Genomic DNA, 24667 nt, shown 5'->3' with positions numbered 1-24667 from the left:
TGCGGGCAGGATGCCAGAAGGCGCCCCCAGCCCAGCTTCTCTCTCTCCCCACCAGCCCTGGCCTCTGGTGGAACCCTGCCCCTTACCAGCCTTGACGGCAGCGGGAACCTGGTGCTGGGGGCGGCCGGCGCGGCCCCGGGGAGCCCCGGCCTGGTGACCTCGCCGCTCTTCTTGAACCACGCTGGGCTGCCCCTGCTCAGCGCCCCGCCTGGCGTGGGCCTGGTCTCGGCAGCGGCTGCGGCCGTGGCAGCCTCCATCTCCAGCAAGTCTCCAGGCCTCTCCTCGTCCTCCTCCTCGTCCTCGTCCTCCTCCTCCACTTGCAGTGAGGCGGCAGCACAGACCCCTGGAGGCCCCGGGGGCCCCGAGGCAGGGTCCAAGCCCGAGTGAGGGCCCACCTTGCCTCCCCTCCTACTCCTCTGACCCCCACCCACCTCAGTCCCCCGCCTGGGAAGAGGGCGAGGAGGCCAGCAGTGGTGGGGCGGAGGGTCCTTGGACAGGAGTGACAAGGGAGGAAAGACCAAAAACAAAAACAAAAAACCCCAACTAACCAAAAAAAAAAACCAAACAAACAAAAAAACCCAAACAAAACACACACACAAAAAGAAAGAAGGAAAGAAAATGAAAGAAACCAACCAACAAAAAAGAAACCAAAAATAATCACAACAGAAACCAGCTGCCCCAAAGGAACCAGAGGTGAAAAACAAAAACCAAAACCAAAAATCCCCCAACAAAACCAAACCAAAAACCAGTTGCGAGCCAGACCTCAGTGTGCTCACCCTCACCGCTACGACACCAAATACGAACCCCAGCCGGGGGCAGAGAAGCCTCTGCAGGGAGGACCTCGCGCCGAGCCTCTGGCTGTGGGGCCAACCCCCAACGTTGCCTCCCCCAGTGGGGGCCAGAGAAGGCAAAAGAGAATGTGCCAGCCTCCAGCCCCAGCCCCCAGCCCTGGGCCAGTGAAGACGGGGCACAGCCTGGGGCCGATGGGGTGGGCCCAGAACCACCCGCCAAATGTTCTTTTCCAGAAGGTGAAAGAGAAAGGGCCTGAACAACCTTACACCAAATATTCAGTAGCTTCATCCAAAGGATGTACAGAATTTTTAGCGTTGCGCTCAACAGAATGTGTCCCTACCATGTGTCCCCCCTTTCCCTCAACCCCCAACTCTCCCCACCTGGGCAGGGGGTCTCGCTTTAACCTCCTCCCCTCCCCCAGCCAGGGGAGAGTTCAGGGGCAGGCCTGGGATGACTTTTCAGCCCTTGTACCTCCCCCCTTTTCCCTTTGAAGGGTGGGCTAGGCTGTTTTGCGAAGTTCTAGCTCTCACATGTCCCCCCTCAACTCTGTCACCCTCCTCTGCTCTGGAATCTACCCTCCTCCCCAGCCCAGGGGAAGGTGGAAGCTTCAGGCAAGAGGGGATGAGGTGAGGGCATTCAAGTTGTCTTTTTTTCCATCCTCGTCTGTCAGTTTCCCTGAAAAAAAAAAAAAAATTCATATTCCAGTGCCTATCCGTGGGATCCTTCACGTTCTTTGACATTGACCAGAAACCAAAAAGAGAACTCACCTCGCTCTTCCCACCCTGTGCCCCTCTGATACTGGCAGATGCCTCTTCCTTCCCCCCCCCCCCCACATATATACACGCACGCACCCCAGTGGTGGGGTTCCTCGAGGTGGCATCCCCATCAGGGTCCATGTGGCGGGGACAGTGCCATGATCTGTGGTCCCCATCCGAGAGGGCGCTGTGGTGGCCACCACTCCCACAAGACTTCCCTCGAGTGTTGGCTGGACCCCTGTTTGCCCAGCCCTGGACACATCTCGACGGACAGAGGAGAGACATCGCTGGGAGCCACTTTTGCCCTCCTGCTATTGTGGAGGCCGACAAAGTTTTGAACCAAAAAAAAACAAAAAACAAAAAAAACCAAACAAACAATAAATTAAAACTAGAAAAAAAAAGAATTTATAGATATATATATATTTAAGGGAAAGAAGACGAGGACTCTTCAAGAATAAGAAGGAGCCGCGAGGTGGAACCAAGTCCCTGCGCCAGTGGTCCAGGCCCTTGGTCCCCAAGGCGGATGGAAGGACAGACGCTTCTTTCTCTTCACAAATACCTCATGGACGTCGTCTTCGGGAAAGCCGGAGGGGGAGGCTGGGGCAGGGCCTGTCCCTCAGCCAGGGCGGATGGAAGCGGGTGGGCAGGGCTGAGAGAGGGCGGTCAGGGACAGGGGTGAAGAGCCCCAAGCTCCCTGCCCCCCAATCAACTGAAAAAGCTTTAAAAAAAAAACAAAAACAGGAAGAAAGGAATGAGAAAGCAAAAAGAATGGACGAAGGAAAACGAACAAACTTTCGGGTGGTTTGATTCCTCCTTTGATTTCTTTTTCTGTTCTCTTCAGTCTGTTCTCTCTCTGCTTCCCTCTCTCCCTCTTCCTTCGCTTCCCTCTCACCCCTCTCAATCCCCACCTTGCTGTGTCTCTCCTCAAACCAAAGTGTTGCTGTGAAGGACACGAGCCATGGAAATCAGAGGCCTGGCCCCCGCCGGGCAGCGCACACGGGAGCCAGAGGGTGCCGCTGGCCACTCGGAGGAGAGGCGGACGCCGCCCTGGGCCCCGAGGCCTCAGCGTTCTCCCTTTCTTTCTTGTCTCCCTTCTCCCACCCGGGAGATGAAACTGTTGGGCTGGGCCACGGCGACGGCAGAGACCCGGCTGTTTCGGGGGTCTCGGGGTGCCTTGTCTGGGCAGCGGCGGAGTGGCCGCCCCTCCCGCCCTGGCACCGCCGGGGCTGGCGTGCCATCGACCCGTCCTCGCCGGAATGTAAGCTTCTCCGCTGAACCGACTCCCTGCCCTTACCCTACCTCTGAGTGTGTCCATTTTTATTTCCTGAAGAGAAGGGACTGGCGAGAGGGCCTGGGCCCCAGCCCAAGGGTGGAGAGGGGGGCCAAGGGCTCCTGAACAGATAGGAAGGACATTTGAGCAGAGCAAAGTGAAAGGAATTACGACCAAAAACCCCTCCGAGAAGACAGGCAGCATGGAAGGCATGGTGGAGATGACTCAGACAAAAACTATGATTCTAGACCAAAAAAACAAAAACAAAAACAAAAAACACACAAAAAAAAAAAACCAAAAAAAAAAAAAAAAAAGAAAAAGAAAAAAAAAAAAAGGAAAGAAAATCCAGGACTCACCACCACCCACTTCATCCTGCTTCCTCCCCATCAAGTCCTGCCACCTGGGACCTCTCCCCCACCCCGATGTGGGGGGAGTGGGGCAGAGAGGAGAGGAGGAAGCAGGGGGCAGGGATGGGGCCGATGCCCTGACACTGGTGGAGGGACCCCTGTGCAGCCGGGGGTGGTGGGGACCCTCCCCATCCAACCCCCAATACTGGGAAAAGAAAAACAAGAAAAAAAGAAAATTCCTGGGAGGGGAAAAATAACCAAATCCCAAGCTTTAACTACAGCTGTGAAACCAAATATTGGGAAGGGGGTGGGAGGGAGGGAGGGGCAAGTGTGCCCCAGGTCTCCCCCCTGGGCCCCCCTCCCCCGAGGACTCGAGATAAGGCACCAAATACCTCATAGAACTTTAATGTTAAAAAAAGGAAACCAAATATCGTTGGCTGGGGGCCAGCCAGGGCAAGGGGCTGGGGGGCTGGAGAGAGCCAGGGTTGGGAAGGTAATGGGGGAATTCATGCCCCCCACCCCGCTCTGCCCCTTCCACTCCAGTACCCCCTGTCTCGACTCCGGGAAACAAAACTATCTCATCGTTTTTATTTTGTGGTCTGTACAGAGCCTGTGTCCGTGTGTCTGTGTGTGAGCGAGAGAGTTGGGGGGCTGGGGGACTTTATGTGGAGGATGGGGAGGGAGACCGCAAACCAGGCTCTGGGCTAGGTGAGATGTCTGAGGTGGGGGGCCAGGGGCCTGGGCTAGAAAGAGAGGAAGATGAGTGGATTGGAGAAAGGGGGAGCCTTCTGAATTTCTCTTCTCCCCAGCCCTGACCTCCTACTTGAGGGAGGGACAGAGAATGGGTCTACCCTAATGGTGGGCCTTTTGTGCCAAAAAAAAAAAAAAAAAAAAAGAAAAAAGAAAAAAAAGAAATGCCAGTAACTAAAACACCTCTCTCTGTTCTCTTCTGGGAGGGTGGGGGCTGGAAATGGGAGGGAGGGACTGGGGGTATAAGTGGGGGTGGGTGGAAATGGGGAACCCAAACCCTGTATGAGTTGAGGCTAAGATCAGGAGTGGGGGGTGGGGGAAGGGTATGAGTTTCCCAGACATCTTCTCCCTTGGGAGGGCCAAGAGAGGGTCTCCAAGCCCCTTGCCCTGGGAAGACAGGGTAAGGGATTAGCCAAGTAGGCGACTGACCTCTTGACCTGACTAATTTCCTGGCCCACCCGAATCCCAGGGTGCCTCTCTCTCCCTTTAGCCCAGGGTAGGGGGAACTGAGTGAGAGAGAGAGAGTGAGACAGACTGAGCAAGATTGAGACACGCGGGCCCCCACTGGCCTCTGAGTGGGAAAGGCAAGTGCGAGAGATAAAGGCCTCCAAGAGAAAAAAGAAACAAACCAAAGATTTAACCATTAAAAAAAAAAAAAAACCCACAGACAACTCCGCTACCTTTTTATACGTTGGAAAAAAAAGTGAAAAAAATTAAAAAATAAAAATTAAAAAAAATACACAAAAACTCCAAGCCGCAGTTCCTGCGTGCGGTTTGAACTTTGACCTCAGCAGTCTCCAAAGCAAGATGACGATGACAAAGGCGAAAAAAAAAAAGAAAAAATAATGTATATTTTTAAGTATTTGTCCTTGAAATGTTAGCTCCTTGTTAAACAAACACAAAAAGGAGAGCAAAATCTAGAGAGAAGTGTTGCTGGGACGGAGACAACTATTTACTATGTCTGTGACCCCTCCCTACTGCCTCCCCATCCTCTCCTCTATCCCTGCTGCCCCTCCCCCAGCCTGTCCTCCAAGCCCAGGGGCTCAGTATTTATTTATTTACATAATTGCAGGGTGACTGGGGGCCTCTCTCCACTTGTAGAGAGGGCCTTTGGGTCATGGTGGGGTGGGAAAGGGGCAAGGAGTCTTTGGGGGAAAAGCAGGGGCCTGATCTTTGATCAACTCCTCTCTCTGCTAGCTCCTTTGTGGCTTCTTATCCCACTGCTGCCACCACCAGCTCCCAAATCCAAGCCTGGAATAGGGCAAGATGACCACCCACCTTGTAAAGATCTGAGTGGCTCAGCCCTTTCTGGGGTGGGTGTCTCTCACCTACTCATTCAGATGACCAGGTTGGAATGGGGAGGGGCGGTGGTGGCTAGTAGTGGGCAAGGGAGACCAGGAAGGGCATCTGGAAATTGAGTAGGCCCTGGAGGAGACCTGCCTTTCATCCGTTCTCAGCAAGTTAGCCCCACTTTCAGTTCTGTCTGACCCCTGTGTTGGTAGCCCCTCCCTCCCCATCCTGTCCCCCCCACCCTGTCTCTTCTCGTGGTAGCGGGTTAGCGTTTCAGTGTTCTTAACTCCAATCTGCTTGTTCATTGTACAATGTGCTTCTTTTAAGGCCCCATTTTTGTAACTTGAGTGTGTCATTCATCTGAACAACATCAAAAAATAAAAAAGTAAAAACTGTACAGAGAGAAACGCTGCCTGCTCTCCCTTGGTCTCCTCTGTGTTCTGGGAAGGGTGGTGGGTACATGTGTGCTATGGAGGGGAGGGCTTTACTTCTGTCCAAACAGTAAATGTTTCAGAAGGAGGGCCCAAGCCAGGTTCTCACGAATCAGAAGACCTAAGTCTCAGAATTTAGGATGAATTCAAACGTCTGGATTCGTTTCTCGGTTCTGCCATTTTAGAGATCTGTGACTTTTCATATATAACCTTCGATGTCCTTCTCACCTGTGGGGTTTGTGGAATTAAATGAGATGATGATGTAATAAGTGCTTAGGACAGATCTCTAGCACACGGTCTTCAATAGATGAGAACTATGGGAAAGTCAGGAAACCGGTGAGTCCTCCCCCACTTCCATCCCCAGAGGACCAGCAAGACCCTTTCAAAACAGTCGACTTTGAAGTTGTCTGGTGGTCCAGGGCACGCTCTTCTTCAGAGTGACATGAACTCATTCACTCAAATTTTTGTGCCCAGCCTGACTACGTCAATTGGCAAGAACAACGGCTTCACAGGCCAGGCCACGGGCTGATCCCCACGACCTCACCACTGAAAATCAGAAACGGTGTCAACAACTGGGCTTTCTCACTGGCACCATGTCACCTTGTCATTGTTCCATCCTCTGATGTACGCTTGGCATACGGATGCTGGTACTCTGCAAACTCAACTGTAGGGGATGGGGGAGACAGGAGAAAGGAAGAATTGAAGAGGGGTTGGATCACTTGGACGAAAAGTATTAATTAGCACTGCCTCGTTTGGGCAAGACTGAAAGAATAAAAAAGCACCTCCCCGGTTCCCAAGGTAAGTCTGGAAGGATGGGGAAGTGGGATGTTGGTACAGAGGAAGGTCATTTGGTCCAGCCCCTTCCTGTAGGGTCGTGCGGTCAGAACCATACAGACTTAAGTTCCTTGTCACCCAGGCTATCCAGTGACGAGCACAGACAGCACACCTGAGAGCACTCTTTAGAGTTGAACTTGCATCCACTTGCAGCCCCGTGAATGTGCCCGACGGCACCACGTGCCCTCCCTTGTACAGTCGTACTCGGGCCTCTTGTCAGGAGCATAGCGGGCACTAGAGGACCACCATTCTGTTCCCTTGACATTTCTGCATAGGCAAACCTTCCACATACAACTGAAAACGGACGATTCAGGATCTTTAGAGTGATCAGCAAGTCGCCTGCATCAGAATTGGTGTTTTTATTTATGTTTAAAGATTTTACTTTTAAGTAATCTCTCCACTCAATGTGTGCTTGAACTTATAACCCTGAGATCAAGAGTTGCACACTCAGGGTGTCCGGGTGGCTCAGTTGGTTAAGCGTCCGGCTCGATTTCGGCTCAGGTCGTGATCATGCGGTTCGTGGAGTTCTGTGCTCTGTCAGCACAGAGCTTGCTTGGGATTCTCTCTCTGCCCCTCCCCCTGCGCTTTCTGTCTCTCAGAATAAATAAACTTAAGTCACATGCTCTACTGAGCCAGCCAGGCACCCCAGAATTGGTGTGTTTAAAATGCAGATTCCTGGATCTCATCCACCCGTTTGCTGGATCTTAATCTCTAGGGGAGGGGGGCCTGGGTGGCTCAGTCGGTTGAGCGTCTGGCTTCAGCATGAGTCATGATCTCATCCTTCACAAGTTCGAGCCCCATGGGCTCTGTGCTGACAGCCTGGAGCCCGCTTCGGATTGTGTCTCCCTCTTTCTCTCAAATATAAACATTAAAAAAATCAATCTCTAGGGGAATTGCCTAATAAACATTAAAGTTCAAGAACTTTTGCCTGCCCAGGGCGCCTCAGTCGTTAAGCATCGGACTTTGGCTTAGATCGTGATCTTACAGTTGGTGAGTTGGGAGTCCCACACTGGATGAGCTTGAGCCCCGCTTCAGGTAAAAACACAAGCCCCAAGTGAGCCCCGCTTCTCTCTCTCCCTCCTCTCTGCCCCTCGCTCACTTGTGCCCCCCACCAAGAAAAGAAACTTTGCCTAACTCAAAACCCAGCATCCAACAAGGGCTTGATTAGTCCACCGTTTTGCTTAATTTTTATTTATTTTTCAGAGAGAGAGAGAGAGAGAGCAAGAGCAGGGGAGGGGCAGAGAGAGAGGGAGACATAGAATCCAAAGCAGGCTCCGGGCTCTGAGCTGTCAGCACAGAGCTCAACGCAGGGCTCGGACCCACAAATCGAGAGATCATGACCCGAGCTAAAGTCAGAAGCTTCACCGAATGAGCCACCCAGACGTCCCATGCCACCCTTTTTAAGACAGTTCAACTGAGGACCATCAAGTTTCAGCAGAGTGACGGTGAACAGTGAGTCTTGTTTTCATTAGAAGCTCTGAAAAAGAACCACAATTGAGGAAGGGTGATCATCCCACAGTCACAGAGCCATTCTTCTCTGCTGAATCTTGGAGTCAACCAGCACTCTCAGGGTCCGCCCCCACCCCACCCCCTTCCTGTCCCTTTTGATTTAACCTTATCTTTATCTGGTTTGGCAAGAATAATCCTCCAATTGTTCTAAGCACTTATTCGATATGACTTTCAGGATGTTGCAGCTCTTCTTGAGGAGGCAGTTTGAGAATGAACCTTTACGTGGGGATTAAAGGGGATCTCGCATGCTGGGCTAAGATGGCTTGCGTCCTTTCTGCAGGGTATGAGGTCACTCAAAGATGGTGCCCACGAGCAACACGCTCTGAAACAACTACTTAACACGTAATTGCTCTCATTAGGAGCTGTCCGGTTGTCAAACAGGTTGAACTTTTATTTATTTTTCCTTTTTAGTGTTTATTTTTGAGAGAGACAGAGCGTGAGCAGAGGAGGAAAAGAGAGAAAGGGAGACACAGAATCCGAAGCAGGCTGCAGGCTCTGAGCCGTCAGCACACAGCCTGACGTGGGGCTCGAACCCAGGAGCCACGAGATCATGACCTGAGCCGAAGCCGGACGCTCAACTGACTGAGCCACCCAGGGGTCCCTGAACTTTTCTCAATAAAATGAGGCTTATGTAGTAAAATCTCTATTACTGGTTAGGAGATTTGGTTTCTAGCTCTGGTCTACCACCTATGTGGTCTTGATAAGTCTTCCCTCTCTCAATCCCTCATTTTCACCTGAACATAAGGCAAAACCAGTGTAGGTCTCTGAGCCCAGTGCCCAGAGGCGACGGGGCTGTTGAGGGGGTGTTCAGAGTAACAGGGTCTGAGTGGACAGCTCTCAGGCCTCCCTCTTCCTGGTTTCCATACAAACGGTTTCCCTTCACCTCTCATTTATTAGGGTCCCAAATAAGAATTTTCTCCAACACAAAGACTGGAATGACTTTGGCGGGGCTTATTTTTCTTGGGCTGCGGCTCAGGCAAAGAAACTGGACATTCCCACCAGTCACCATCATCCTTCTCGACCGCCCTCTCCTAAGTAAAAGGCATTAGACTGTGGAGAAAAGCAGAAGGGTGATAAAACCAGATGAAACTAGGCTTAAATTCAAGCTCTATCCTATGTGGGTTGGATGACCTTGGCCAAATCACCTCACTGCTTCTGACTTCAGACTCCTTCCCTGCAAAATGTTCCCCTCACAAGAGGAGTATAATTATGATAAACATGTAAGTACTGGAAGCAAACTAGACGTTCAAATACCAGCCAGTCACTCCAACCACCCCTCTCCCCACGTCTACTAAGACAGAATCCCATTCTAGGCAGGTGTCAAGGCAGCTCCCCTTATGAGGCTGTCCACCCCCAGAATCGGAGTTCTCCAACTCCACAGCTGGGTCTGGTCCCAGGAGCCACCTTCTTCTGCCCTGGAGATCATACCTTTCGGACCTGCGTTTGCCCTCAGGGATCCAGTGAGACAACCAGATGGCTTTGAGGGAGATGGCTCACATCAGGCCAAGAATGGGGGTGCAGAAGGGGCAAAAAGAAATCTGAAGACCTTTCCCAATGTTCCTGCCACCAACTGAAACAGCTTCAGGCTTTTCCATGGGGCTGTGGGGACCTCTAGTGGCAAGACAGCTACGCTTCTTCCCCTGGAGCACCAGGGTGATATCCCCGCTCCCTGAGCCACACCCTTGGACTCCACGTCCTCTTTCCACTCAGCAAATGTCCACTGAGCTCCTACCACTTGCCAGGCCCTGTTCCAGGTGCTGAGAACACAGCCATAAAAGCTCAGACCCAAGAACCTGGGCTCATGGCTCCCAAATCCCACCCCACACAGCTGGGCCAGACAGAAACACATAAACGTCCAACTCAGTCTTTATTGACTGTTCCATCTTGGGACCACCAGTGCTAAAAGGTGGAAGGTGGGGGGGGGGGGGGGCACCTTTACGCACATCAAGGACCCCAGAGCAACCCCCTCACAAGAGAGAATAAATCCAGTTACAGAACTTACACGGCAGTTGGGAGAGATGGAGAGAGGGGCACGGTATCTACAGATTTGAGGGGATGCTGGAGGAGGTTCTTCAGCAACGGGACATGGCGGTGCTGAAGGGGGAGAAGGGACGGGGTCAGCCGCTGATCTGGACCCCCTCGGCCTCAGCCAGAGGGTAGATCTCGATGGCCTCCACCAGGGGCAGCGCCTCTGCCGCAGTCTCCATGACGGCCAGCCCCACGGCGGCCTCCGCCTCTGCCAGCTGCTGGCGCACGGCGGCCTGATGCTGCTGCTGGTGGGTCTTGCGGTGTTTCCACAGGTTGGAGAAGGAGCGGTAGCTCTTGCCACAGTCTGGGCACGAGTAGGGCCGCTCGCCCGTGTGAATGCGGCGATGCTCTGCCAAGCGCATGGAGATGGCGAAGGCCTTGCCACACACCTCGCAGGCAAAGGGCCGCTCGCCCGTGTGCAGGCGCCGGTGGTCCTTCAGGTGGGTGCTCTGGCGGAAGGCCTTGCCGCAGTCCGGACACGGGTACGGCCGCTCGCCGGTGTGGATGCGCCGGTGTACCTGCAACGACGTCTCTGTACTGAACAGCTTCTTACACTCGCTACACTCCAGGCCCCGGCGTCGGGCCGGGGCCGCGGGGGCCGCGGGGGCCGCACCCCCCAAGGCGGTCGGGGCGGCCACAGGCATGCGAGCGGCCCGAGGGGCCCGAGGAGCAGGGGGCTCCTTAGCCAGGACCTCTCCGGGCCCGGCAGCCGCGTGCGCCGCCTCGTGCGCCTGCAACCGGGCAGCCGAGCCCACTTTCTTGCCGCAGGTGCCGCACTCGAAACGCCGCGGGGCCTGTGCAGCAGCAGCCGCGCAGCGGTGCTCGCGGAGCCGCAGCGAGGAAGGGAAGGCGGCCCCGCAGGACGGGCAGCGGTGGGGCTGGCGCCCAGCGTGGGCCACGAGCTGGTGCACCTCCAGCAGCCGGCGCAGCAAGAAGGAGCGGGGGCACTCGCGACACTTGTAGGGGTACTCGCCCGTGTGGTGGTAGCGGTGCATGAGCAGGCGGTAGGGGCGGTGGAAACGCACCCCGCACTCCTGGCAGCGGTAGGGGAAGTGCTGGGCGTGCACCAGGCGATGCTGCCTCAGGGTGGAGCTCTGCGTGAAAGCCTTGCCACAGTCCCCGCATCGGTAGGGCCGCTCCCCCGTGTGCGTGAGCCGGTGGCGTGCCAGGTTGGCGGGCGAGTTGAAGGGCTTGGAGCAGTCCGGGCAGGGGAAGGGCCGCTCGCCCGTGTGCGTGCGCAGGTGGTTCCGCACGTGAGACTTCTTCTTGAACATCTTGCCGCAGATGCCACACTTGTGTCGCCGCTCCAGCCGGTGCACGAAACGCTGGTGCCGGGTCAGCTGCAACGCCTTGCCAAATTCGCGGCTGCACAGGAGGCAGCGGTAGGTGCCTGGGGCGGCGGGCCCTCCCGGGCTCTCTTCGGTCACAGGGGGCTCCGGGGCGTCTGCGTCTCCAGTCTCTGCTGCGGCTGGCTCAGGGAAACCAACGACAGGCTCCTCTGGCGGGACTGGTGTTGTGGGCAGAGGGACACCCCCCGCCCCGTGCGTACGCCGATGATACAGGAACTTGGTGAGGTTGACAAACGTCTTTCCGCACGGACACGAATGCAGAGGATTCGGGGTGTGGGCTCGCCGGTGGGCCAGGAGGAGGGCCTCGGTGCCAAAGGCCAGGCCGCAGTCCACGCACAGGAAGTGAGACTCGCTGCTGTGGTCTCCAAGGTGCTGGTCCAGACTGGAAGGGCTGGGGAACACACGACTGCACAGAGGGCACTTAAAGACGCCCTCCCGGTGACTCCGCAGGTGCTGCTGTAGCTGGTGAGGGGAGAGAAAGAGCTGGTCACAGGCGGAGCAAAAGAGCTCCTGGGCGGCCGTCCCGCCCGGCTCTCCGCTGTTGTTCCTGCGGGCCTTGCGCCCCCGGCGATCGCGCCCAACGGCTTCACCGTTGCGCAGCTCGTAACTGTGGTCAGAGGACGGCAGGGGATCAGGCTGAGACGCGGGCGCCTCTGCAGGGGACGGAGTCAGGGTGTCCTGCTGCAAGGCAGGCTCCTCGGCCTCCGGGGCAGGAGCAGGGAAGTGGGTGGCCTGGTGTTCCAGGAAGTCGGCCGGAAGCTGGAAGAGCTGGGAGCACTCGGAGCATTTGTAGAGGAGCAGCTCCACCTCAGTCACCACCTCAGCGGTGGTGGCAGCAGCAGAAGGGACAGCGGCCCCCTCCCCACCCTCTTCTGCCTTGCGGTATGAGTGCTCCACAGCCACGCGGGCCTGGCCCACAGGGGGCCCCAGGACAACCGGGGACCCCAGGACAACCGGGGCTGGAGGCTTGGTGGGAGTGCCCCGGAGGTGCGTCTGCCGGTGGTTCAGCCAGAGCTCCTGGCTGGCGAAGAGAGCCTTGCAATCCACACACTCGTAGTGGATGGTACTAGAGCTCAGGGCAGGTGCCTTGGGTGGTGGCTCGGCTGGCACTGCCTCCTGGGGGGCCATCATCTTCAGGTGCAGCTCCTGGTGCTCCAGGAGCTGGCTGGGCGACATCAGCAGCTGCCCGCACTCTAGGCACTGGTACTGGCTCTCCTGCACCAGGGTCTGATAGAGGCCCGTGCCGGAAGCTGCCTCTGCGGCTACAGTGACTCCAGGGTCAGCCACGCCCACCAGCTCAAAGTGCTGCTGAGGCACATGGGAGTTCTGGTGCATGAGCACCTCCTCCAGGGATCCATACAGCTGGTTGCACTCAGAGCAGACATAGCGGTGCTCAATGTACAGGACCGTCTCCTCCGACTCCTCAGTCATGGTGGCAGTGAGGCCCTGGGCTGTGAAGAGAGGGAGGTGGAGACAAAGCACAGCTAAACTAGAGTTTCTTCAGTCCTTCCCAGGGACGATTCCTTCCCTTCGTCACCCACCGAAACCTTAGATGTACTTTACCCTCGGACTTGTTTCCGTTTTCCACTCCCACCCCCCACCTAACAATCCTTCCTCTCCTGCACACAAAAGACCGAGCGCAACACCTCCCAGAGGTCCCTTCCCAGAATCTACCCTTCTCACCTCTGAACCAACACGCATCGAACTCCACCCACCAGATCCTTATAACCTGTCCAACCCCTCACCTCCCGTGCCTCGCAGCTGGCCCACAGCCACGCACATCACACAGGAGCCCGTGTCTTCTCCACTCAAACCTCCTTCCACTGACTTCTCCTTCTTACCAACTCGCTACCCCATTCCCGCTCCCAGGTGCCCGGGAGCGTCCTCACAGGCCCTGACCGCTGTCACTTCTCCCAGCCTCACTCCCCCTTTGTTCCCTCCCCCAGGTTCCTGACTTCTATTTACACCCAGAGGACTGCCACAGGGGCCCGCCACTTTCAGAGCCTTCACAGGGTACAGTCCCTCTCCTTTACCCCCAACCTCTAGTATACACGGTCTCTCCCTCTGGTGCCCAGACTCCTCAAACTCTCCCTTCCCTCAATCAACTTGTCTCATGTTGGCCTAACCCATCGCATTTTACACTTTTTCCCCCTTCACCACTCCCCATGATACCCAGATCCCCGACTCCAAATTTCTCTCTATATACCAAAGCCCCCTCCTACAACCCAACCCCCTATCCAGATTACCCAGCCCCATTTCAAAAACACCTAACCCTTTCTTCACACCTGGATTCTACTCACCACCCTAATTCAAGACACTCTTCACCGCAATTACCTCTTCTTTACGCTGAGACCTCACCTACAATCCTTATGTCCTCTCCGGTACCCAGATCCCCTCTTCACATTGACTTAAATGCCTCATCTTCATACACAACCACCCCAACCACTATGGGGATACCCACACCCCTCTTCATGTCAACTTCAGCTCCTCTTCTTTACAAAACGACCCACCCTAACCCATCTCAGGGATGCCCAGATACCACCTTCACATCAACTTAAACCCTTCCTTACAAACCCACACCAGGGACACCCAGACCCCCTTTCGCATTATTAACCTAGTATTTTCTTATTTGCAAAAAAGACCCCACCCTCCCTCCCTAACCCATCTAGGGACGCCCAGATCCCCTCTTCGTATCAACCTAAGCCCCTCTTCTTTGCAAAAAGGCCAAACCCCACCCTAACCCACTCTAGCAATAATCAGACCCCCTCTTCATTAACAACTTAGTTTCTCTGCTTTGCAGAAAGATCCCAGCACGTACTCTAACCCAATCCAGGAATATCCAGACTACCCCCCACAAAGCCTTAAAACTTTCACACATACTTTTCCTACTACCCCAAACGCCTTTAGAAATACTCAGACCCTATCTTACTATTATGACGAATCCCTCCAGCCCCCAACCCAGAGGATGGCCAAACCCCTCTTCCTTACACCCAGAACCCTCTCACCAGCTTATTACCCTGGGGATACCCAGACCCCCAACTTCTTGTCAACCTAACATCTCATTCTCATTCCAGAGATACCAAGACCCTCCCCCATTCAGCACACCCATACCCAATTCCTACTCTTCATCTGATCGAATTCCCTACTTTTCAAAACATCACCTCTACCCAACCTATCCTGGGGACACCCACCCTTTTGACATAACATAACCCTATGCACAGAGACTCCTCTCAGCCCATTCCAGTGGTATCCACCCCCCTTTGGTTTAACTCCTTTTCACGTTAACGTAACCCCATTCTCCACACTCGGACCTCGCCCTCAACTCTAAATCTCCCCTCCAAGGATACCCATTTTCACACCAAATCCCTGTCACTGGTCGGATTCCTTACAAGCATAACTAGGTTTTCTCTTTATGTTAACTTCATTACCTCTTTCCTCACGCCCTACCCCCCTCCCCGGACACCCAGGCCGCCTCTAACCTTCCACCCCACCCCCCTCCGGTCCTAGACGGCCCACGGCCAGACCGTGGCCCCGATGAGCCTCGGAGCCTCTCCTAGAGGCAGCCCAAACGCCTCCCTTCCCACCCAGGCCCCTCCCAGCCCCTCGCCCGAGCCTCGCCCCTCCTCACTGGGACCGTCACACGACTCTAGCCCCCTTCGCTACCCCCGCCCCCGGCCCGGCCCCCGCCCCGCCGCCCGCGCGCCCGGCCGGCCGTTGGTACCGCTCCGCCCTCCCCGCCCGGCGCGCGTCCCCTCCGGCCCTCAGTGCGCAGGCGGGGTGGCACGGGGAGGCCAGGAGGGGGGGAGGGGGAGCCAGGCCGGCTTTCCGCGCGCCCGGCCGCACTCACCCGCCTCCGCCGTCTCGCACGCCCCGGGCCCAGGCCCGGGCCGCAGCTCCCCTCGCGCGGCCACCCTAGCGCTGCGCCCTCTCTAGCTCCCGCCGTAGCCTCTCGTCTGCTCCGCAGCCTCGCTCTCGCCCCCAATCGCCCTCAGCAACGCCCCGCCTACCTTCCTTCTCGGCCGCTCCGCGAACGGCCGAACGCGCCCAATCAGCGCCTGACTGGCTCCTGCCGTTCGACCAATCGACCCTCACGTCTCTGAGCCTTGGGCCAATAGTATGGATCGTTGGGATCCTTCGCAGTGCCCAACCAATCCTCTAGCGATGTTCCCTCACCGGCCAGCCCCGGGGTTGATAGTGCCCGCCCCCTTAAGCCCCCTGGAGGATGCGCCTCCTCCAGCTCCTCGTCGACTCCGCCTGACGCCTGAAGAAGGGAGGGCCGCGCGGTGACGTCAGGCGGCGGAGCGAGACTGCGGGCGCCATCTTGGGGGCGCCGGGCTGGAGTCGGGTCGGGGTCGAGTAGGGAAGTCGGAAAAATTGAGGCACACGACACCCAGAGGGTGGGGGCGGGGGAGCTGTGGCACTGGAACCGCGGCGGAGCGAACCGAGAAAGTGAAGCATCATCAGTCAGCGCGAAATGGGGAGGGGAAACTGCAGCAGCGAGCACATGGAGGGAGTAAAAAGGGAAACTGAGGCTCCAGACTCTCTTCATTAAAAAGAGGAACGGAAGCAACAAGAAGGAAGGGGAGAGAAGCCGGCGGACTCTTGAGGAAGGGGGGAAGGGAGATGTCAAAGGAGAAGCGAGGAGCGAGGGAATCTGAGGGAACAAGGAAAACCTGAAGGGGAGGGGAGGAAATGGGGAAAAGCGAAAAGCAAAGACAGTTTCATTTAAGAAACGGGGAGTGTGGGCGGGGTGGGGGGAGAAAACCTGAAGGACAACTAGGATGAAAACCTGCAGAAAGTGACCCTGTAGGAGACGGACTCTGCTTCCTTCCAAGGTGCCTTCCTTCTGCGTTGACCCAGGGGTTCTGGCCATCACTATTCTCCCCCTTTGGCCCTCAGGGCGTTGGCCTCGCACTGTTACGTTCCAGAGCTACCCTGTGAACCAACCCAAGGACAGGAGCTTCAAGAGATTCCTGTACTAACTGCTTCCCCCCCACACCCCATTTCTCAGAGGAGTAAACTAAGTCTCGAGGAGTTGGTCATTACCTTCCTGAAGCTAAAAGCTACCGAGGGACTCCCAAGCACTGAGTAGGACCGAGGTGTGACATCTCAGTCATCACCTGTGTGGTGTCCTTCAGTTGATTTCTAACTGGCCGTCCTAACTTTCCACTAAATTGAAATCCCTAACACCAAGCCAATATAATTATACCAAGCTGTCTGGATTGAAATCCTGACCCTGCCACTTCCAGCTGTTGTCTTGGACAAGCTAAATCCCCTGTGCCTCCGTTTCCTCATCTGTGAAATGAAGACCCTAACCCCTGCTTCATGGTTGTGGGGCACAGAGTAAAAGCTATGTGGAAATTGTTTTTATTAGGACCTCAAGAAGCCCAGAAAAGTTAAGTAGCTTGCCTGTCCTTTGGAGGAGACAGAGCCAGGGTTCCAACCCAGGAGTTGACTCTGAGGTCTATGATCTTGGTCACCCCCCCTCCCGCCCCAGGCTCTACTGCCTGGCAGGTGGACGTCCTGTCCTGCGGGGCATGTTGAATGGATGAATGCAAGAAGCAGAAGAAAGAAGTTGGTGGGAATGTGTGAGCTCCAAAGCTGGTAATCTGGGTTTGCCATCAGGGTGAAATCCCCTGGGGTGGGAGCCAGAGAACCTGGAAGTTAGACTCAGGCTTTGATAGGCTCCGTGCACCTGGGCAGGTTCTCACTTCCTGCCAAAGCCCCCTTATCTGCCTGAAAATGCAAGGGTCCAGCTTGGCGTGTCAGGCCCCTTTCTGCTCAGACCTTCTGCTTGGACTTTCCAGTTTATCTGGGTTGCCTAGGATCTTTCTCTTCTGATGATACAAGAGTAGGCTGAGCCCTGGGTCAGTCTTTGTGCAGGTGGTGGCATGGGACTAGATTTCTGGGGTAGGTTTATTTTACAGAGGATAGGCATTCTTTTTTGGGGGGCCCCTGCATAAACAAAGGCCCATAGGCTGGCATGAGTCTGGGCTTTCAGGCTTAGCTGGAGCTGAGGGTGGGTGTTGGGGGACCATGGGTGTTGTCCACGTAGGGTGAGGAAGTGTATGCAAAGTTGGTGGTCCTTCAGGATGCCGTATATATGTCAGACGTATGTCAGGGATGCTCCATATGGGATGAGGGTTTCCTATGCTCAGCTGGTGTAAGGGTTGCCATGTGCTGTGTGTGTGTGTGTGTGTGTGTGTGTGTGTGTGTGTGTGAGAAAGGCATATGGTCACGTGTGCTGGGGGGCTGCACGTGAGTGTGTCAGTGTCTCCTCCCCATCACGAGCATTGGGGGTGGTGGTGAGTCACGGGCTCAGCCTTCAGCGCCAACTGTCATGTTCCTTCCCCCCAAATTTCACCCCCCCACCCAGCCGTGCACCACCCACCCCCACTCCGAGATCTGTGTCACTGCTTCTGTCTTCCATCCCCCTGTCCTGCTCAGCTCCCTCTGAGATGCTGCAGTGGGCTCCCTGGAAGGGAGTCTCCCACTTCTGGCTCTGCCCTCCAGTTCCTTGCCCTTTCCCACTGCCTCTCTGCTCAAGTGGTAGCTAGAGAAGGAAGGCCTCTTCGCCCCACCCGCTCATGTCTTGGGTGCATCACGTCTCTATGCATTATAGAGAATTCCCATACTTGCCGCCCCATCCCTTCTCCTCCATGGGGCTATTTCTACTTCTGGGGGCTTCTCCCTTGTCTCCAGGAGTTGGCTGCTCCCGCCTTAGGGGACCTCTTGTGTCCACACGTCCTTGTGTTTACGGGTTCCTGGTATCTGTGCCCACCCATCCCCATTTCTGTGACCTTCTCCCACTTTGCTTGGCCCGTCTCCCTGTCTCTATGATATGCATTCTTGTTTCCATTTCTGCGGGCCTCTCCTCCTGTCCGTGGCCTTCTCCTGTCCCCGTGGACCACTCCCTATGTCCAGGGAGTGCTTTCTGTTCTCATGGGCCTCTGTCCATCTTCCTGGGGGACTCTCTCTCTGTCCACCAGCTGCCCTCATCTCTGAGGTCCGTCGCTGTCTCTGGTCTGCTCCCATGCCTCCATAGGCTTTTCTCTTTTTTATCTGGGCTTTTCCCCTGTTCTTGTCCTTGTGGGGTTTGTGGACCTTGGCCCACCTCTGTGAGTTTTGATGCCTGTCTTGCTTTTCCTCTGCATTTTCCTTCATCTCTGTAGCCCTCTCCCCCCAGCTCCATGGCCTTCTCCTCAGGTCTCCCTGCCTCTCATCTCCGTGGGCTCCTGGGCAGGGCGGTGGCATGGTGGTGGAGGGGGTGGCCCAGGGGTGGGCCCTCCATCCAATGCAGCGCCTTCCCCTCATCAGCATTCTCCTCGCAGGCCCCCCAGCCCCGACCAATACGATCTCCCCCTCCCCCCCCCACTCCCTTCCCTCCTCTTTCTCCGCCTGCTGCCCTCCCTTCCTCCTGCCCGCCCTCCTCCCTGCCTCCCTCCCTCCCTCCCTCCCTCCCTCATCTCTCTCCCCCCCCGCCCCGCGCTCCAGGACCCAGCGCGGGCGGCGGGCGGGCGGGCAGGCAGGCAGGCAGGCGGCGGCCTCGGAGGGGAGAAGGAGAGGTGGCGGCGGCGGCGGCGGAGGTGGTGGTGGTGGTGGTAGTGTTGGCGGCAGTGGCGGTGGCAGCAGTGGCGGTGGCGGCGGTGGCCGGCAGCAGGGAGGCAGGCCCAGCTGGGGACCCAGAGCCGGCGGCTGCGCCTCGCAGGGGACCAGGAGTCCGTGGCCAGGCCCTCCCACTGAGGCCCTGCACCGGGCGCCCCCGGGACACCCCACCCTCCTCTGCCTTCCTCTTCCACCTGCTCCTCTCCATCCTTCCCTCCCTCCTCCTCTCCCTCCTCCCCATCTCTCCACCTCGCCGCCTGCCCCCTTCTCGGCTCTCCGGGTCTCCCAACACCCCGTCCTCCCCAGCCCCTCCACCCCTCGGCTTCTCTCCGCCCCTAGCATGCTTTTCCCGTGGGGGCTGAGGGCTTGAGGACTCCAGGCCCTTGCCTCATCCAGGGCAGGGCCAAGGCTCCAGGGGGGAGGGGGGAAGGGGTGGCCCCCTCCCCCCAATCAAGCCCTCCCCTCCCCCACTCCTCCTGATGGCCGGCTTCCTTGTCTCCAGCCAGTCCTCGCCCCCCGTGGCCCCCCCAGGCCGGCCCGGCTAGGGGAGGGGGCGGGGGCCCTTTCCTGGGCCGGCTTCCCCCTCCCCCGGCTTTGCCTGTGCCCCCCTCCCTTCCGTTTTCACCTTCCTCTCCTCCTTTCCTCCCTCCTTCCCCTCCATTTGCTCCTTCTCCCTATCCTCTCTCCCCTTCTCTCCTCCATTTTCTCCTTTCCCCTTCCTCCCTTCCCTGGCCCGCCCTCTCCTCTTCCACCTGTCCTTCCTCCCCGCTCCGGGGAGCCCCTGTTTTGGATTAGTTGGGGGCCACTGCCGGAGGCGGGGGAGGGGGCCCCGTGGACTGCCCTCTCCCCCCCGCCCCCGGCCACACCACCACCCAGCGCCAGAGCATCTCCCCGTTGTCTTTCTCGGGCCTCGAGGGAGCCCAGCCCTCCGTCCCACCAGGATCCGTGAGTGTCTGCAGGGCGGGGGTTGGGCTTGGGCCAGCCTGGGTCCTGGAAGGCTGGGCTCACCACCGTCTGGTGGGGCCCCCACCTCCCCCTGCCCCCCTCCACAAGCAGGGGCCTGCCCTGTGCCTCCCCCGTCTCCCAACCTCTGTTCACCTCAGCCTCTCTTCACCCTTCTTCTGGGTGCAACAGCTCAGCCTTGTCCCCAGCCCCTGGGGTCCTGAGGGGCTGCCTGGCTCTTACTTGCGGGCTCACTCCTTCTCTGGGACTCCTGGCCAGTCTCCGCCCCTGCTTTCTCCAGCCGTGGTCCCACGGCGACCGGTGACCGGCTCTGTTCTCCCTCTGTTTCCGCCTCTCTTCTTTCCTCATCCTTTCTGCCTGCCATCCCTGTCCCATCCGCTGTCCGTCTCCTGGAAATGTCTTTCCTTTTTTTTCAATCTCCATTTCGTGTGTCTCTCAGGCCTCTCTCTGACTCTGTCCAACTTCTCTCTCCTTTGCTGTTAGCCTAACTCTTTCTTGTTGTGTCTCTGTTGATTCTCTCTCTCTCTCTCTCTCTCTCTCCCTCCCCCTCTCTCCCTTTTTCAAAACTCCCCTGCATCTCGTCTGGCTCTTTTGGAAGCACCCACAGGTTTGGCCCTCTATCCACTTCTCTCCATCCACTCTTTGCTCTGCCTGTGCCCCTGCTCCCCTGTCCTCCTCTGCCCCTGCACTTGGAGCCTGTCTTCCTGTTCACTTTTCTGCTTTCCTCCCCCAGATCCACTCTGGGTCCGGCTCCTTTCTCCTCAGCCGCAGCCACTGCGTGGTCTACTTTGTCTTTTCCTTGGTGGTCTCACTCACCCCCCATCCTCTGCTCACTTCTACGTCCTGGCCTGGCCTTTTTGTCCTCATCCCTCCCCATGCCTCGGGGCTTGTGGGCTCAGGGATTGACCACCTCCTCAAGACACCCTGGTGGGTGCATCTCTGTGTGGACTGGCCCCCTTATGTGGGCACTCACCCTGTCCCTGCCTGTGCCCCTCGCTCTTCCTCCCTGCCTCCATTTCCCTCCCTGGCCCTCACTGCCCCTTCTAGTGTGTGTCTGCCCCACTCGCCCCTCCCTCTTCTCGAGATCTGCTGTGTGGCTCCTGCATACATTTTCTCCGGCTCTCTTTCCAACTAGCTCTCTTCCTTTGCAGAGTTTTGCGGATTTTTCCCCTTCCTGCAGTCTTTGCACCTGTTGTGTTCTTGTGTTTTTGCCCTCTCCCTCACCCCACTTGTCTCACCGATTTGCCTTCTCACCTTGGTGATGTCTTGCCTTCCTGTCTGTCTGCCTCTCCTGGCAGGGCCCCTCACTCGGCTCCTTCTGCCTGGTTGGCTGCTATGCTTCCACCTTTGTTTGGCTTTGCCTAAGTGTCTGGGCCTGTGGGGCTCAGGCCTGCCTGATTCCCTGCCTCTGCTACCTCGCGCTCTCTGTCTTGTCTCCGTTTCCTTTGGTGTCTCACTTCTAGGCGACCTGTGTGGGTCCTTCTCTCTCATTTAGCCCCAGGGACCTCTTTTTGGTCCGTCTGTCTTTCTATCTGGGCCTTCCTGTATGTCTTTGTCCATGTGCTGTCCCAGACCCTGGCCCTGCACTCTGTGTTTCTGCTCCCACCCATGTCTGCCACCTGTGGGACCCTGCCCTCTGGTCCCTGTCTCTCCCTCCGTCTTCCCTGTCCTCTAGTCTCTGTTCCCTGGTTTGTCCCCAGAAGCCCCTGATGTCTCGGGATGACCCCCCTTCAACTCTTGCCTCTCTCCAAGCCCCGCCCTCCACAATCCTCCCCCTGAGAGTTCTTCCTGGTCCCCCAACTTCCCTTGCTCCTCCACCCTTGAAGTCTTCACTGTAGATCCGGATTACCATCTGCAGCCCCCAGCCTGTCCATGATGCCCTCCCACCCCTCAGCCTGCCTTTCCCAGAGGCCCTGGGAGAGGGAGCTGCTCAAGGTCATGTGGGAGTCAGGGGCAGAGCAGAGACTGTTGGGTCTCCTGCTGCCATGGCCTAGGTTTTCCTGGCCACAAGGATGGTCCAAAATCTTGCACTGTGCCTCTACTCTCCCCTGGCAGGTTTCATTCTGCTATCTCACTACCTTAAGCCCTCCATCCATGGGGATCAGGTGGGGTGCAACGAGACCCCTAGGCTCACCTCACAGCACTCTGGGCCTCACAGTAATGCTCTCTCCTGGAAGCCCAACGCCCCTTCTCTTGGGGCACGGCTCTCGGCCAGGAGAAGCCATGCATCCAGCCAAACTCATCCCTGCCTGGGGGTTGCCCCATAGAAGGCTGGGGTACCTGGAGAACTCTAACTCACTGGGGTTGGAGCCATTCTGGGAAGCAAAGATGCATTGTCTCCCCCTAATCCTCAGCTCCCCTGAGCAGGGTGGGGGGCTGTAGTCTGGCACCTGCTTTGGCAGACAGCAGACTCCCTGCCTTACTCTTCCCTTCCAGCTCTCTCTGGTGGCATCTCAAGTGGGCTTGTGTCCTCTCTCCATTCTCTGTATTTCCTGTTCTATTCTGTGTCTCTCTTATGCCTTGATTTCCCTCTCTGCTGCCTGCCCTATGCTCCTCTCCGCATCCTGACCTTCCTCCGTCTCCATGGCTCCCTGCCTTCCTGCCTCATCCTTCCTCCTTGCTCCTAGTCCTGTCCTTCCCTACCCAGAAACTCCTTTGTCCTCTTCATCTCTGTCCCCCCTGTTTTCTTATCTTCTTGTTCCCTTGTATTTTTGTCTGTTTTTTCTCTTTCTCCTTTCCTGGGTGTCTTTGTATTTTCTTTCTCTAAGCCTCTCTTCCTATTTCTGTCTCCGTTTCTGTCTTCTCTTTCTTTACTTTTTTTCTTTTCTTTTCTTTTCTTTTTTTTTTTTTAGCTCCTTAGCTGCCTCGGGTCCATCCATCTGTCTCCATCTGTGTGTCTCCACGTGTGTCTCTGTCTCTCTCCATCATTCCCTCTCTCCTCAAGTTTCCTTAACTCCCGGATACTCTCCCCTCCAGACCCCGGATGTCCAGGCCACTCTCCCCACGGGATTGTGGGAACCAGGGACGTCAGGAAAGTGGCAAGTGAGGCCTGGGATGGGGTTGCCTAGCAACCACCGCATCCTCTCCAGCCAGTTTCTGTTGCCTAGTAACCGCTGCCTGCCCAGAGACAGGGGCGGGACTGGGTGGGGGGTGGCACTTCCTGGTTTCCTACTGGGGTGGGGATGGTCCCTGGAATTTGCTCTTACTTGAGATCCCTCCCGTTTTGGTAGCTGTGAATGTCCTCTAGCCATGCCTGTCCCACTCAGTGCCGTGAGCTCCTCCCCGGTAGTGCTCCTCAGAGCCTGAGCCTCCTTCGTATCAATGCCTTTGGTGTTGTCAGCTTCTGACAAGGGCAGGGCCTTTCAGCGCTCGCTCACAATGTCCCGGGGTCTCCGGTCACCACCCCATCTAGCAGTCCTCCAAAGGGCTCTGAGGCTGTCCTCAGCAATCTCACCTCAGCAATCTCCCCATGGGTGGGGGGCTCCCTGCAGGTGGCGAGTGGGGGCCGCGGCAGCTGCGTCCCCATGAGGAGGGGAGGAAGATGCCGGCTGAGCTGCTGCTGCTGCTGATTGTTGCCTTCGCCAGCCCCAGCTGCCAGGTGCTCTCATCACTGCGCATGGGTGAGGCCCTACAGCCCCTGCCCCGCCTCTGCAGAGACCCTCCCAAGCCTGCCCATCCCTCAGGACCCGGGAATCTGGGCTTCAGGTCTCAGCTTTCCTCAGCAACAGGGAACAGCAGCCCCCAGCGCCTTCTCCCCCCGCCCGGACCCAGCAGTCCAGACCTCCAGCTGTGTCCAACCTTAGATTCAGGAGTCTAGACCCATGTCAGCATCCCCACCCCTACCTTAGAGCCCAGGAGTCCAGGACCCCAGCCTCTCCTTTCTCAGGACCCAGGAGTCTGGTCCCCAACCCCCGTGTCCCCTCAGCTGCAATCCTGGACGACCAGACAGTGTGTGGCCGCGGCGAACGTCTGGCCCTGGCTCTGGCCCGGGAGCAGATCAACGGGATCATCGAAGTCCCAGCCAAGGCCCGGGTGGAAGTAGACATCTTTGAGCTTCAGCGGGACAGCCAGTACGAGACCACGGACACCAGTGAGCAGGGCCACAGGGGGCGTGGGGTGAGGCAGGGCAGGCTGGTAGCCCTCAGTCTGTCCCTCAGCTCCTGGCCTCCTCAGCTCGCTTGCTTTGTCTCTTTCTAGCTCCACCTGCCCCTTCCTTCATGTCTGCTCTGCTTTTTCCTTTCCAGAGATGGTGCTGCCGAGCATGGGGAGGTAGGGAGGGTGCCAGCCCCGGTCCTGCCTTGTAAGAGCTGAGAGCCTCGTTTGAAAGATAAACTCATGGCTGGCTGGGGACACAGTGCCCAGAGCTGAGTAATGAGGGGCCTGGACAGTGAGGCCAGGGGGCTTCAGGGACAGGAACAGTGAAGGCGTTCTGGAGAAGGCTAAACCAAAGTTCTGAGGTCTGAAAGGCAAGCAGGATATAGAAAAAGTGGCATTGCTCAAAGTATGCCCTGAAGAACAGCAGCCACATAGTAGGGGTGCATAAGTATTTGTTGGATACTGACAGACCGAGCAAATGTTAATGGGTATCTCTTGAACAAATGTGTTGGGGTCGTATACCTCAGGAGATGCTGTCTTCAATGTGTTTTAGATTGGTTTTCGTTCTTACAGGCCTTATCAGAGCGTTTGTTATATTCACGTGTGTTTCATATTAGCGAGAGGGAGAATGGGGTACAGTGTTTCTTGT

The 24667-nt window shown here is 56.8% G+C and overlaps 3 protein-coding genes across 22 annotated transcripts in view; 2 read left to right on the top strand and 1 right to left on the bottom strand.

Annotated features, from left to right (window-relative positions):
- The window catches only part of POU2F2 (POU class 2 homeobox 2), a 76223-nt gene extending 73938 nt beyond the window's left edge, over positions 1-2285 (top strand). For 6 of the 10 annotated variants that reach the window (XM_053905859.1, XM_053905861.1, XM_019434537.2 and 3 more), the window contains one exon: positions 56-2285. In XM_053905859.1, coding sequence (XP_053761834.1) covers positions 56-387 — 332 coding nt within the window. In that variant the 3' untranslated portion in view covers positions 388-2285. The remainder of the gene's footprint in view (positions 1-55) is intronic. The other 4 variants (XM_019434540.2, XM_019434539.2, XM_053905863.1 and 1 more) reach the window with 1 other exon arrangement.
- A 7541-nt stretch (positions 2286-9826) lies between these two features.
- Positions 9827-20422, bottom strand: ZNF574 (zinc finger protein 574). 7 transcript variants are annotated; one of them, XM_019434406.2, is made up of 2 exons: positions 20146-20422; positions 9827-12806 (listed from the first exon to the last, which is right to left on the bottom strand). In XM_019434406.2, the coding sequence occupies exons 1-2, from the start codon at positions 20285-20287 to the stop codon at positions 10096-10098; spliced, it is 2853 nt and encodes a 950-aa protein (XP_019289951.2). In that variant the 5' UTR covers positions 20288-20422; the 3' UTR covers positions 9827-10095. The 7 variants fall into 7 exon arrangements, with proteins under 7 accessions (XP_019289951.2, XP_019289958.2, XP_019289954.2 ...); XM_019434413.2 differs by lacking the exon at positions 20146-20422 and adding an exon at positions 15363-16304; XM_019434409.2 differs by lacking the exon at positions 20146-20422 and adding an exon at positions 15203-15345.
- Positions 16172-24667, top strand: part of GRIK5 (glutamate ionotropic receptor kainate type subunit 5) — a 57934-nt gene continuing 49438 nt past the window's right edge. For 2 of the 5 annotated variants that reach the window (XM_053905853.1, XM_053905852.1), the window contains exons 1-3: positions 16942-16959; positions 23415-23543; positions 23849-24013. In XM_053905853.1, coding sequence (XP_053761828.1) covers positions 23465-23543; positions 23849-24013 — 244 coding nt within the window. In that variant the 5' untranslated portion in view covers positions 16942-16959; positions 23415-23464. Of the gene's footprint in view, positions 16191-16940; positions 16960-18940; positions 19906-23414; positions 23544-23848; positions 24014-24667 lie in introns of those variants that run through there. The other 3 variants (XM_053905856.1, XM_053905854.1, XM_053905855.1) reach the window with 3 other exon arrangements.

This window comes from Panthera pardus, unplaced genomic scaffold (assembly GCF_024362965.1).
Source record: "Panthera pardus isolate Hobbes unplaced genomic scaffold, ASM2436296v1 HiC_scaffold_18, whole genome shotgun sequence".
In the NCBI taxonomy this organism is placed as follows: Eukaryota; Metazoa; Chordata; class Mammalia; order Carnivora; family Felidae; genus Panthera; species Panthera pardus.
Note: the sequence above shows the minus strand (reverse complement) of the source record. Positions and strands in the feature narration are given on the sequence as shown.